Source organism: Alligator mississippiensis, chromosome 3 (genome assembly GCF_030867095.1).
Source record: "Alligator mississippiensis isolate rAllMis1 chromosome 3, rAllMis1, whole genome shotgun sequence".
Taxonomy (NCBI): Eukaryota; Metazoa; Chordata; order Crocodylia; family Alligatoridae; genus Alligator; species Alligator mississippiensis.
Window position 1 is genome coordinate 203,314,315 of NC_081826.1, and position 14,814 is coordinate 203,329,128.

Here is a 14,814-nt window from a genome sequence, read left to right on the forward strand (position 1 = left end):
ATTCAGTATACTGAATAGTGATGAGGTTGGTGTGCTGGGGGAGACTTCATTGGGGTGTGCATATTTGGGCAAAAACTAGTACTTTAATAAAGGGGCAGGGCTGATGTGAGCCAGAGAATCTGAAAGCTAGTCCCTTTGAGGACCAGCAGGAACCAGTGAACAGGGCTGTTTGCCAGGTAATGTGGCTTCAAAGTAATTGCCAGTACCAAAGCAGAGGCAAAATATATAGAGGGATCTCACTGGGGAGTGCAAAGCTAACAAGAGGGTTTTCAAGGTAACTTGATTCAGACAGATTCACCATCTAAGGCAGAGGTCATAAAAATTTTATATCCTCTTGAAAAAAGATAGGAAGGAAGGAGGAAACTTAAGTGCAGATGATGGTGAGGGTAAGTCTGGACAAAATGTAAGTGCTTCTACACAAGTGCCAGATGTCTTAAAAATCAGATGGGCTAATTAGAATGCCTGGTATTAAATGACAATATTGCCATAATAAGCATTTTGGAGGCTTGGTGGAAAGATGACAATCAATGGGATACTGCGATACCACGGTAAAAGGCTATACAGGAACAAAAGAGTAGGACGGTTTGGGGGAATAGAGGAAATAGCACTGTATGCTAAAGATAGCACAGATGGTAACACACAAAAATCTTAACTGAAATGAAAAAGTACCATAGAAATGCTGTGTGAAGAAGGTCTATGTTTAAGTAAAAGAAACATAGTACTCGTGTTGTGATACTGATCACCTGATCAGGGTAGCAAAGCTAATTATGAAATGCTAAGAGAGATGAGAGAAGCTGCAAAAGTGGAACATGCAATAATAATTGGAGATTTCAACTATCCTTGGATAGACTGGGTAAATTCCTTGTTGGAGTGAGATGCAGAAAGAACATTTCTGGATACAATATATGACTGCTTTCTAGAAGAACTAGTTCTGGAACTTAAAAGAGGAGAAGCAATTCTAGACCTAATACTGACAAGTACATAGGACCTGGTTATCTGTGGGTAAGCCGCTGTGTAATCATGATCATAATACAATCATATGCAACACATTAGCAGGAAGGAGTAAGCCAAAAAACAAAAATCTACTACTTATATTGAACTTTAAAAATGGAAACTATACACAAATGAGGAAGCTAGTTAGAAAGAGGTTAAATGGAGGAGTAAAGAAGGTAAAAGGCCTGCAGGGAGTCTTGAAGCCATTTAAACATTGAAGCCATTTAAACATCATATTAGAATATCAGAAAAAGTGTATACAACACAAAACATGTCACAGTCTAATCTCCCTCACCCCCTTCATAGTTTAATAGAAAAACTAAGCAGGTAATTGAAGGCAAAAAAGGCACTGGTCAAAAAATGGAAGGTAAAATATTTTCCCCTACATGGGGAAAATATAAAAAAATGCATGAACTCTGGCAGGTCAAACGTAAAGTGTAAATAAGGGAAGTAAAAAAGGGGTTGTGAAATGTTTCATGAAAGATGCTAAAGGGCAAAATAATACACACATGGAAAATGACATCAACTATATACACACAGTGGTGGGCTCTGAACTAGCTGTTACCACTCAGCTTGAACATCTTAGAAAATTTAAATGTACACTGGCATAGCAATGGTGTGCCTACATCTTAAATCCTGTGTGCAGTTCTGGTCTTGCTCTCAAAGATATGATGTATGGATAAAGTAAATAGAAACTATTATTCACTAAGTCCCAGAAATACAGTTATCAGGAGGTTTAAAACAAACAAGAGGAAGTACTTTTTTGTTTATACAGCACGTAGTTAACTTGTGGAATTCATTTTAAGCTTTCATAATAAAGGAAAGTGAACAAGATAATTACAGAATTGCTACTTTAGGAAAACCCATACTTGAGAACTACTGGATTTTGCCATTTCTTACAGACCTGCTGATTTTGTCTGAATGAATGACAACAGATTTCAAGTTGGAGGATCAGATTCTGGTAATCCTAGGAGTTAGTGAAAACTGGCTTTTGGCTAACATTCATTAAGATAGGGGTTGGTAACCTACAGCTCACAAGCAGGATCTGGCCTATGAATACAATGGACCCAGCTGGCAGCGGCTCAGGGAATCAGCAGCACACTTTAGCCACAGTGACAGGCCAAGGTCCTCAAGGTCCGACCTATTGTCTACGTGTGTTCAGTGCTCTCTGCTGATGCAGGGGAGGCATCACCAGGATCCTGGGAGCACTCTTTTTCTAGCTATACCCTTCACAGCAGCTGCTGATCACCAGGGGATGTAGAGGTGTAGCCTGCAGCAGGGGCTAGGTAACAAACAGCAGTCCACAGTGGCAAAAGGCTGCCAATCTCTATATTAAGACAATGAAGAGAAGCTCAACAACTGAAGCAAGGGAGTCTTTCCATTAATTTCAGTGGGCTTCGAATGAGGTCCTTCAAGTACAGAAAAAAGCTCTCTCTTCATGACGCTTTCATTTGCTCTCTCTTCATCAACCCTTGCATTAATCATACTCATCTTTTACTCAGAGGAAAATGGTGCAGTGTATATATACTGTACTTCTCTTTCTGACGTCCCATGAAAACAGTACTATTCAAATGTTAAACATATGCTTTGCTTTTTCCTCTTGTTTAGGTTTTTAATCTTACTTCAGAAGTTGCACAAAAAATACCAAATTGCCACTGATATCATCTGCAATTGCCAATTTATTCTACATAAGCATCCAGGAGTAACAGAAGATCCACTCACATATTTCATTCATACCCTCCTCAGCCTCATAAGAAGTGTTTGCAGCACTGCAAAAGGATCATGTGCTGTAAGATCTTAAGCAAGTGAATTGTATGTTAGTTTTAGGCCCAAACCTGAGAGGACCTGACCACTGTCTGAGCACTCTCAACTCCTAGACTAGGGACAGAAATTACAAATAAACCAGTATAAGGATTGGAAACCAGTTCAGATCTGTAACACAACAGAAGTTCAGTGCCTATAAACTGCTTTCAAAATGGCCCAAACCGGCTTAAGATAAACTTGGATGGATATAGCATCAGACTTAACTCATTTAGGTTAAATTGGTTTACTGAACTTCTGTCCCAGATCCCCTCTAGATTCAAGTTAACTTGCAGTCCTCCAGCATGCCAGGATACTTTGCACTTCCCCTACAACCCCCCGCTCACAGGGTGGGTGGGTGAGCCTTAGCCCAAGCTGTCTGCTCCAACCCAGTAGGGAGGTGTGCTCTAGTGCTCTCCAGCTTCCAGCCTGGACCACTGCATGTGGCTGCATTTTCAGAATCAAAAGTGAATGGCTGTTCATTTGCTTGTTGTCAGATTTCTTGGGGCTTTGAGGAGAAAATATGTGGATTTCAGAAGCAAAAAATGTCCTCCCTTCATTTAAACTAGGGGTGCACCAATAGAGATTTTGGGGCTGATAGTCAATTTTTAAGAAGGCATATAATCAATACTGATCTGATTTCTGATACCAGCCTCGCACCTTGGAAAGCTGCATGCAGCTGGTAAGTCTTGTGTAGTGGAAGGGGAGGGGAAAGGGAAGGGGCTTGTGGGGGGAAGATCAAGGCCCCCCGCAGTGAAGGAAGAGTGGGGCTAGGGCAGGGGCTGGGGCAAGTGCCTCCCAGTTGGGGTTGGGTGGGCACAGGATAGAGCCATGGCTCATTCAGGGGGCATGGGGAGGAGGGGTGGCTCCTGCTGTTCCCACTGCTTGTCCAGGAGAGCACGGGGTGGGGCGGGTGTGTGCCCCTGGATCTGCAGAGGGCTGGGCAGGCCAGGAAGAACCTCATGCAGCCTCGCCCCATCCAGCCCTGCTTTGCCTCGTGCAGATCTGGGGTCATACGCCTCCCTCCCCCATGCCCTCCTGGATGAGCTGCAGAAGCCACCAAATGAGTGCCAGACAAGTGGCTCCCAAATGAGTGGCATACAGCAGCGGAAGCCACCCCCTCCTCTTCCCCACACCCACCAAATGAGCTATGGCTCAGTCCTGTGTCCAGCCATGGCTGGGCAGTGCTTGCCCCAACCCCTGCACCAGCCCCACTCCTCCCTCACCGTAGGGTACCTCAATCTGCCCCCCATGCCCCTTCCCTCCCTCCTCCCCTTTCACCACACCAGACTTATCAGCTGCACGCAGATCTCCAAGCTGCTGGGCTGTGCTCCTCGCCACCTACGCACTGCACTGTGGCGGTGCTCACACATGGACATTTATCGGCCAAATCAGGCTGATTTCTGATACGATCAATTTTCTTTATATTGGTGCCAATCCAATATCAGACTGATGTATCACTGCACCTCTAATTTATACATAAACAGGAGAATGAATTTCATGGTGACAGCCATGTGCATTCATTTTTAGTAATAATTCAGATGCAGTTGGACAATGCTGACATGTAGAGTTCCTGCTCCCTTCCTGTACCTGGTAGATTTTCCTGCTTGCAGACCAGTTCTTGATGGAATGTGAATGGTGCGCAAAACTGTGGAATCATTTTGTATAAATGTAGCCATCAATTAATGCTTCCTTTTACACAGAAGACATGTCCATTTGTCATGCCCTCTGCATGACTGTGTCCTTTGAATTGGAACCATTTGATCAGCTTAATTTTTACTCTTTCTGTTGTTTTGGTATAGAAAACCTGTTCTAAAAAACTAGTATGGTATGAGGCCATAAAACCATTTTGGCAGGTGTGCCACAAATTAAGCACCATGACCTCCCTGAGTGCCACCCCAGCCCCTTTCCCTTGTCCAATCTGCTGCTTTGCTTTCTGTTCCCTGCCTAATATCCTACTCTGATTTTTGCAGCCTACCCTATCTGTTGCTGTGTGGTCTACCACCTCCCTGATCTGCTGTGCAGAGGCTGCCTGTGAAGCTTATAGCACATGTGCCGCAGGTTGGCCATCACTGAACTAGTATAATTTCCATGACCTCTATTGAATCCTATGTCTAGCCACAGTATGTACCACAGGATTTTTTCAGCTGGTAATGAAAAATGAATTGGTATGATAGTTCCAAGACAACTGCTTAAGAATTACATGGTGTTTTAGAATAGTATATTATTGTTAGAGATAATAATATGGATGACTAAGAATGTCAAGCGGAAAATCAAGTGTCGACATGCAAATAACACTATTAGTTGCATTTAAAATATGGGGAAGTAAGTGATTTGCCTGAACAATTGGTCATAGTATTTACTTGCTCAAATGGAAATGCATAAGCATGTTTGGGGTTTTTTTGGATAGTTAGCCTTTCATTTTGTACTCCGCCTCCTCAAGCAGTTTCAATATTTAATTCAGGCAGTCACCTGGTCAACTGCAAAAGATGTCTGAATTGCAGTTTACCAAATTTTGTTTTTCTGGCATATTCTCCATTCTTTTTGACTTTCTGATCCATCCAGCCTCTTATGTTAACTAACATGCCAGCATCTATTTTAAAAGCCTCAATAGGTATGTTACATTTAGAGGCAAAATTTTCTGGATCAGTAATGAGGTCAAAGAACAATGATAGTTTTGTTTTTTTATTACTTGTTACCATATTTAATCACTTTAAAAAATACTGAACTCTCAGGTTAAATTAAAGAAAATGGGCCTCTCAGGAGACACAGAAGGAATGAAAAATGAACCACTAGGTTTAAATTTAGATAGCCAAACTCCAACATGGAGGTGTGCAAGTGGTGTAAATTAGGCCTACTCACCTGTAGACAAGTGTCAGCTGTGCAGAGTAAGACAGCTATCAGTCTCTGACATAGTGGCTGGCACAGTGAGAATTATGGCTGCCTATAGATGTGCTGATTTGTGTTCTAATTAGAATGAGCTGGAGCAGATTCTGTTAATTGAGTCCGCTCCACGTTCTAATTAGAACACTTCAGTATCGCCTCACTGTTCCGTGTATTAAGTGCCCCCCATTTTAAAATGGCTACGGGGCACTTAAATTAAAGCTTGTTGTATGAGCTTTAATTAAAGCTCCCCTGCAGCCATTTCAAAATGCAGGCAGGAGGAGGGGGACAGGAGGCTTAATACACGTGAAGGTGGGCTGTTTTAATTAGAGCAGCTGCTGACTGACAGGCTTAAGATGTTGCATTACCCATCTTACAGAAACCAAAAAAGAAAAGCTGCTCATAGTCATACCAGACAGTTTGTGACAGTCAGACAGCTAAACAAATAAAAAAAGCTTCAGCAAGTCATAGATATGATCCAGCATCCCCACAGCTGTGGCATTTAAAACCTGTCCATATTTTGGAGTTTTACTTTATTTCCACTTTAGTTTGTTGAGTGCATTGTAGTCTATGCTGCGAAGCCTTGTGTGAACAACTACCCAAAAGTCAGGGCAGAAAATGTGACTTTGTTTACTGGCAATTTAATGGGGCCTAGAGTCTTAGAATTGACTTAGAACCATTTTCGTGCCATGATCAAAATACTTGAGAGAGGAGCTAGGTTAGCTCTAAAGGTGGATGGGAGGGGATCTGAATTTTGTTATTAAACAGCACTTCTGGGGAGAGGAATACCAACCAGGGGCTTGCCTTGGTTGGAAGGAGTGGTGGCAGGGGCTGAGATGGCTGTAGCACAGGGGTGGGCAAAATACAACCTGCAGGCTGGATCTGGCCCATGGAGGGATTTTGTCTGGCCCGTAGCAGGTCCCTTGGTCCTGCCTTGCCCAGGTGCTGTCCGGCCTGTGGTGTGTCCCACTGCCCTAAGGCACACAGCAGGGTTGGGGTGGCTCTGCAGCTGGACTGCATTTTTGACAGCCCAGGCGGTGGTGGCTCCTTTGGGCTGCCACTGGTCCCAGCCCCATGGTACTGGCAGAGACCTCTGTGCACAGCTCCAATCTGGGCTGTCCCATGCCTGCTCTGGATCGACCATGACTGGAACAGACCAGCTGAGACCTGTGTGCACAGCCCCAACCCTGGCCTGCCCTGCACCCACGCTGGATCACCTACCCACAATGAGTAGCGACAGTAGTGGCGGTGTCAGGGCAGAAGCTGCTGCTGAGCACAGGGGAAAAACGGCTGCCTCCCCTTTGCCACTGCTGGGCTCTTCTTGCTGCAGCTGCCCAGAGCTCATGCCCAGGCTGCCCTGTGGCTCCTGTCTACCACTGTCACCACCACTTCTGGCAAGGGTTCAAGTTACATTTTGACTCTTGGGGTGGGCCTGCAAAAAAAGTGGGGCTGCCCATCATGATGCTTTCATAAAATCAGAGACCCTCCCCCACCAGGTGATGATTTTCAAATTTTATTTGAAAATAAAGTAAATGGGCTTTTCAAACTAAAGTGGAAAAAAAGTGGAGATGGGCTCTCATCTCTTATGGTGGGGCTTAGGCCCCCAAGCTTCCCTGTAATTTGAACCCTGCTTCCATCCCATCCAGTGGGGCAGTGGTGGCAGTGGAGAGGAGCCACAGGGCAGCCCAAGTGTGGGCTTCAGGTGGCCGCAGCAAGAAAGGCCTGGCAGCAGCAAGGGGGAAGGTCTGCTTTTCCCCCATGTGCAGCAGCAGCTTCTGTTTGGCTGATGCCACTGCTCATTGTAGGTAGGCAGTCTGGAGCAGGACAAGGGTGGGCCAGGGTCAGGGCTATGTGTACGGGTCTTGGCTGGTCTGGAGCTGGTCCACCTTCCTGTCCCCCTTGCTGCCACCAGCCCCCACCACTCCCAGCTCCCCATAGCCTCTGCCCCTTCCCATGCTCCCCAGTTTCTCCTCCCACACCTTACTGTCAGATGCTGCTGGGCTCTGTTTCTTCCTGGAGCACAGCTCTTGCCAGCCATGCAGCAGTGTTGGCATTGCTGATTGGCCAGGCAGGGGACATGTCCTCTGTTCTCCAGCAGGGAACCCAGCCTCAGCCAGAGCCCAACTGTGCCTGACAGTAATGAGGGAGAAGCATGGACAGAAGCTGCTAAGACAAGTAGAGGGCAGGAGGTTGCTGTGGAGGGGTCAGAGTCAGATCTGTATCAGGCGCTTGCCCCTCCTCCCTACTTTGCACATGAATCTAAGATGAAGGGCTTCTCCCTCATGCTGACTTGGGGGAAAACTTGTTTTAGATTCAAGTAAAAATGGTAAATTGCAGCCTGCAGGGCTTGTTTGTGTGGCTACTGGAGCTTCTATGTTGGCACAGCTCTGGAACCCAAGGTGTGAATGCTGCTGCGGCTTGCCCCCCACCCTTTGCCCTCCTGCTTGAATTTGGGATTTTTGGTCACCATTGGTCACCATTTGCTCACCATTGCTGACTAAAAATCAGGAGCAGGGGCAGAGCTGGGCTAGGGAATTAGCATTGGCAGCGTTCAGTCCTGGGTTCCAGAGCTCCTCCACCTGCACTGACAAGCTCCTGTTGGAGGTGGCTCATCCAGCCCATGAGATGCTCTGCAGTCTGAATCTGGCCCGAGGGGCCAAGTGAGTTGGACACCCATGGTCTGTTACCATCCTCTTCCTAACTACCCTTCAGGTATTTGAAGATTGTTATCAAATCATCTCTTAGTCTTCTCATTTCCAGGCTAAATAATCCTGGTACTTCCAACTTTTCCTTGTCTTGCTTTCCTCTAATCATTTTTCTTGTTCTCTGACAGATTATTCCTAGTTTATCCACATCTTTCCTGAAATGCAGTGCCCTGAAATCTTTCCTGAAATGGAGTGCAATGGATGTAGTACTCCAAGTGAGGCCTCTCCAGGACTGAACAGAATGGAAGAATCAATCCCTTCGACATGCAAGTGAAACAAGATGCTTCTGTTAATACAGCCCAGCATGCTATTAGTTTTGTTTTGTTTTGTTTTGTTGCAATTAGAGAACACCATTGGCTCATATTCAGTTTCTGGTCAGCTATAATTTCCAAGTCCTTTCCTGCAGTACTGCATCCTAAATGGTCATTCCCCAGACTGTACTGTGCATGTGATTGTTCTGTCCTAAGTGCAGGACTTGGCACTTGTCCTTATTGAATTACATTTGATTCATTTTGGACCATTTCTCCAGTTTATCAAGGTCCATCTAAATCCTAATCCTATCCCCATGGTGTCTGCAACTCCACCCATCCTAGTGTCATCTTCAAATTTATTAAGTGTGCACTCAATGCCATCCTCCAAATCATTATTGAAGATATTTGGCAATATATGTGTTTGGCAATCAGATGTGTTTGGCAATATCTTTTACTGGACCAACTGTATGACTGGGAAAGATTTCCTTCCCCAGTCTGGGAAAAAACCAGATACAGCCTATGCTAAACAGCAGTTAAAAATGGCATTAGTTTACCTAATGAGATTAAACAAGTGATCACTTAAAAAGGAAAGTGGGCAGTAAACCCTTTGAGTGGGAGGGAAGTTATCAGAAATACTTACAGACCAAGCAGAGAACATTTGAAGTGGAGAAACCTAGTTGCGTAAAAAAATACGGCAGTAGAAGATATTTCCAAACAAAATCCTGTTCCTTATAGTTTCTCAGCCACTGATACCCTCACAGGACTCTTAGTAAGAGAGTTGCAGTTCCCCAAGTCCGTTCCTACAAACAGCTCCAGTGGAATCCATGTAATGCAAGTGAGCAGCAGCTGATTCTAGGAAGGACTGGGAATCTCCACAGACATGGAAAAGATGACTTCCAGTTGTGTTAAATTTGCTACTTGTACGTGTTACATAGCTAGAGGGCAGGTTAGAGACCAACTGAATCAGATAAACCTTAGAGACCAACTGAATCAGAGACAGATGAGTAGCATGCTGTCTTTCAAAGCTGTTATTAGATTACTGTTTTATGGGAGCTTTTCACTGAGTTGCATGAAAGGCTATTATTTAAGTATCTAGAGACAAACTGAAATGGAAAAAACCTCAAATAGTTATTCATCACTGAACATTTCTATAAGTAAGTAAAAGGCTTTTATCAGAGCCTATTACCGTCTGTCATTTTAAACTCACTTGACAATGCATGGCAAAAAGCCTCTTGTGCTTGAAGAAAAATACTGATACGACTCTGACCAAAAGACATTTACCACTGAGTAGCTTTGAACAACACCAGAAAACTGTTGTATTTACTTTGTAAAACAAACTAAATGCAGCAGATTTACTTTGTCCCGTCTTATTTTTTCCGTTATTTTATGGTTTAATCATTAAACAGCTATGACACACATGAGATTTTAAGTTTGTAGGGTAGCAGCATAGGTGAATTAAAAAAAGTTTCGATTAATCAATTTCCTGGATGTATTCATATTTAGATGCAGTGACTGGCTGCTTTGATTCTCTTGTGTCTCAGGAAGGTTATTGGTTGCTTAGTACAAACTGACCAATACAAAAGAAACTGCCAGATACAGGTCTTTGGAAAAGATAAGTGTTCATGCATGACCTACCTTAACACAAGGAAATAAGAGTCATTGATCTTGTTTAAATCCTTGACTGATATTGTTGAATGATCTATTTTGCATATGCAGAAAGTTAAATATTATCTTGGGATTCTCATCTTAAGAAATAAGTCATTTGTTGGCTTACGAGTGGAATCCCCACATCATAATTTTTTTTAACCTAAAAACCTTCACCAAAAAATTCAGGCTTGACAATCTAGTGTGAATGTGATCTAAACTCACTGGAGGGCTAGATTCACAAACAAGGCTTGAAGAATTAAGCATTGCAATGAAGAGTCAATTCTCTGATACCTAGTAGAGGAAAAAAACCTGAGATCTTAATAATAATGCATAGGCACCTAAAATCCACATGCAGGGGTCTACCTCAGCTAGCTCCATGTTCCCTGGGAAAAACTTATCCTCTGACACAGCCTTTCTACCCTGTGCTCTTATAGACAAACAGGTAGACACATAAGACTTACTTCTGCTCAGATAGCCATTTCAGTTAGATTAGAAATAGGCATTGCCAAATGCAGCAGATCCGCTGTGCCAGGATGTGTGCTGTCACAGCTGATCCACTTTACTGAGCAAAAAACACTTCACCCATTATCCTGTCCATTAATCTTACAGGACAATGGGCAACATGTTTTCCTGAGGTTTGCAAGGCCCAATCCTGTCCAAGGCCCTGGAGCACCTGTCTGGGCTGGTTGGGAATGCAGGCAGCTCTAGGCTGGCTGAGCTCTCCATACATGAAGCAAATAGATGTCCACCACTAAACAGTGGCACAAATTAATACCATCTCTGTCACAGCCACAAATTTTGGGCATTTGTGGCACAAACAGGCATACACACAACGTAATTATTTTTATGGTGGCAAAAAGGTGATAAAAGAAAATATCTGTTTCCACCCTTAGAAATTTTTTGGATATCCAGGGGCCAAAAAAACCTGTGCAAAAAAAAAAAAAAGCGGGGTGGCACACACAGGGGCAAAGTGCACTGCTCAAGACTGGAGTCGGGCCGGTCAGAGCCACACTCTGGCTGCCAGCCAGGCTCTGAGCAGCAGGAGCACCCAGGAGCTCCTCAGTAACCCAGGCTGCCCTACCCCACCCAGGGTAACTTGCCACATGCCACAGGGTGTGTGACACAGGTGTCACCTGGGGACAACTAGCAGCAGCATAAGGTGTACCACTGCCAGTTGTTCCCGGGGAACCAAATGTCCGTGCTCGTGTAGGTGCAGTTTGTGCACTGAAATATAGGGAAGCATCATTCCTTTTCATTCTGCCTGCAGTTTGGCAGTGTCTGAGCTCTTGGTAAGATGGTTTTACCATATTAATGACAACTAGATTTATAATAATAAATACTAGTGCATCTTGGTTCAGTGAATGAAAAGAAATGACATATTGCATATGGTAGGTGAGAGCATTCCTGCTGGCATACTGGACATTCGAGTCTTGTATTCTGGATGCTCACTATCTACGAAGAGCTGGATGCCTAACTTGAATTGATTGGATTACATATCTAGCACCCCACAGAGAGTCCTCCCTGCTGATCCGCCTTGCTGAGCTTGGCACCAGGTGGGTTTGTAGAGACTAGGCTTTGTGAGAAGGGGGTGGGCATAGAATCATTTTCTCACAGGCCACAGAGCAGTTTCAGAGCCATTATCCCTCCCATTCCTGCTGGAAGGGACTGACAAAGTGCAGTGGCTCTATCTGGTGGCGACTCCCCACACCCTTCAGAATAGAGTGGCAGTTACAAATTGCCCATAATAAAAAGGTATTTGCTCCTAGCAACTACTCAGGACTGCCTCTCATAGGGTACGTTTAGCTCTTTTATAACACGTTTAGGTTTGAGTTTAACATTTTCAGCCCATTCCTCCTGTGAGTATGCCTATGATGAGCAATTCCACAGGATTCTGCTACAGCCAAAGCAGGAAGTATAAAATAACAAGCCTACTGAAAACACAGCAATAGCAGCTGAATATAAATTTAGCCTGAGATGCTCAGCACACAGAAGATAATGGGGAAAAGTAAGAGTGGTAAGATCCATGAGCACATGCTATACTGTGAAGTTAGAGACTTTCGAGATAAACCAGGATGCTGGAAGCCTTGCATATAAAGGTGCCAAATGTGCTGATACCTTTACTTAAGTCTTGTTCTTTGGCAGGATTTCTCTACAGGTGTGCAGTATGTTGCAACTTAGTTGTTGTATGGGCAGAGCAAGAGGAGTTCTCCCTCTGCTAAGATACTAAAAAAGATCTGCTTATTTTCTAACATTCCCACCCCACCCCTCCACGCCGCAATACATCTGAGGCTTACCTGAAAGGAAAAGTTGTCAATTCCATCTGCTTCAGAAAGCCCTATCTTGTTTTCCTTCAGCTCCATGTGTGTGGCTTGGACAGGAGTGCTTTAGCTGGCTGAGGCACAGGGCAGCTGCGGCAGCCTTTAGTTAATCCATTTACAGTATCTGTGTCTATTATTTGAAGTTTACCTGGTTGTAACCACTCCCTTGTAGCTCTTATGTCATTCATGGCTCCACCTTCTAGCTGTCTAGAAACACTCCCTTACAAAAAAAGCCAGAGGAAGAAGAATTCCAAAGCCCATTACAATGAAAATGGAGGATTCCTGCAGGCAACAAGAGGGAAATGGTTGAGTGATCCAAAAGGAAAGTATGTCTTTTTGCATTCGTTCTCTCACCGGAAGAAAGTGTGCAGCGCATGAAAGTATGCAGTGATTTTGCTTGAGGTACACAGCAGTCCTCCTCATCCGGAGCTTTGAGAGACATCTTCTGCGGGGCTTTTCTAAACATGTCAATCCAAATATAGGAAAAAAAAAGTCACAACTGAGTTACATTGAAATGAATGACTAATAAAAAATATTCAGAAGAAGCAGAGATCAGCAATATTTCAAGCTTGATTTAAAAAAAAAAACAACCAATCAATCGAATCAACATGAGGCCATGTGAAGCAATCATTGTGTAATTGCACATCTTGTTACCTGTGCTGTTAATGCATTTACACTGACAAACTGATACCTGTGCATGCAAGTATCCAGTTAAACAATTTGTTTAATATACCTTCTGTAGCTGAATTAACCCCTCAATATAAATTTATCTCATTTTTCTAAATTTCCTGTAGGGCACAGTCCTAGTTTCACTTATACTGAAGTTCTACCACTATCACTTCTTTGAAAATAGCAGGAAGTACCTCCGATTTATACCAGCCTGAGATTACAATTTGGCCTATAATGCTAGTTCTCAAAATATCACAGGGTTGTAGGATGCTCAGCTCCTTTGAAAAAATCAGGCATACCTATTTAGTGCTTAAATTGGTGGGATTTGGTGTTTTTAGCTTTCATGTTGAATGGAAAAGACAGAGCAGCTTATAAAACAGGAGAACAAAACAATTTAAAAGGCAACTGGAGTATCAACACAAACCCCCCCCACCCAAATGATTGTCTGTTAAATGCCTGCCCAAATAGGAAGATGTCCAGGCTCAAGAGGGAAGGAATTCCAGAGCTGAAGAGCAACTGCTGATAACGACCTGCCAAATGTTTTCAGGAAGCAGACAAAACATTGATCACACGAAGCATACAGGACAAGTTTGATGCTTAAAAGACAACATCCACTCCGCCCCCAAAACACTGCTTTATATATAGTAGAGGTCAGGCACTTATATAATATTGCATGATTATTTGCATAAGTGTTACTGCTATATAGGACAAATTGTGGCCTGAATTGACCTCAGTAAGGGCCACACTAAATTGAGCACTGAAGAATGATAATGATTTCTAAAATGAAAGGACTGATATTTGGCAGGCAAGGTTCTTTGGGTAGGTGTGATATTTTTTATTAGATCAACTAAGTAGTTGGAAAAAAGTTCTTTGCAAGCTTTTGGGCACATTTTTTTGTTTTAATTTTTAAGCCCTACCATTTAAAATCTGCATTTTTATCTGTTACAGTTTGCCTTGTAAATGGAACAATTGTTTTTAGCCATCTGAATGAAAGCCCATATTTGCGATGTATGTACTATCAAGGAATAAAGAACAGACAGTGTAACAAAACATTGCTGTATGTTGACATAATTGCTAGGCCAATGGCTGCCTTCTTATCTGCCTTTCTCCTCCATAAAAAGAGACTATGATGTACATAAATACCCAAATACTTCCAGAGGGGACAAACTAAAAGAAGAAATCTGACAAGTCACTGTGCACTCTAATATCACTGATGCTAAGATCTTTTCCCTGAATACTGGGGTTAAGCTGAAAGGAACTTTTATGGTGGCAATTATTTGCTGCTGTTGTCTCATCCTCCAACAGCTTCTCTTAAATTTCTTTGGGGAACCTCAAACCTTTTCTGACACTTGCCAATTGCCTAATCAGGGACACCTGAAAATGCCAACTGATAGAAACCTGCTAGATGTGTTCATGCTCTTAATGAAAAAAAATCTCATTTCTGGATGGTATTTTCTTCTAGTACTAGCAAACCCATGAATCTCTCTCTCTCTCTCTCTTTCTTAGGTGTGAAATCACCTAGTCCCACTTCTTTTTTCAATGAACAAG

General features: G+C 43.4%; 1 protein-coding gene across 2 annotated transcripts in view; it reads right to left on the reverse strand.

Annotated features, from left to right (window-relative positions):
- Positions 1–14,814, reverse strand: part of SLC28A3 (solute carrier family 28 member 3) — a 165,579-nt gene that overhangs the window by 133,978 nt on the left and 16,787 nt on the right. For both annotated transcript variants that reach the window (XM_059724822.1, XM_059724823.1), the window contains exon 2: positions 12,574–13,055. In XM_059724822.1, coding sequence (XP_059580805.1) covers positions 12,574–12,639 — 66 coding nt within the window. In that variant the 5' untranslated portion in view covers positions 12,640–13,055. The remainder of the gene's footprint in view (positions 1–12,573; positions 13,056–14,814) is intronic.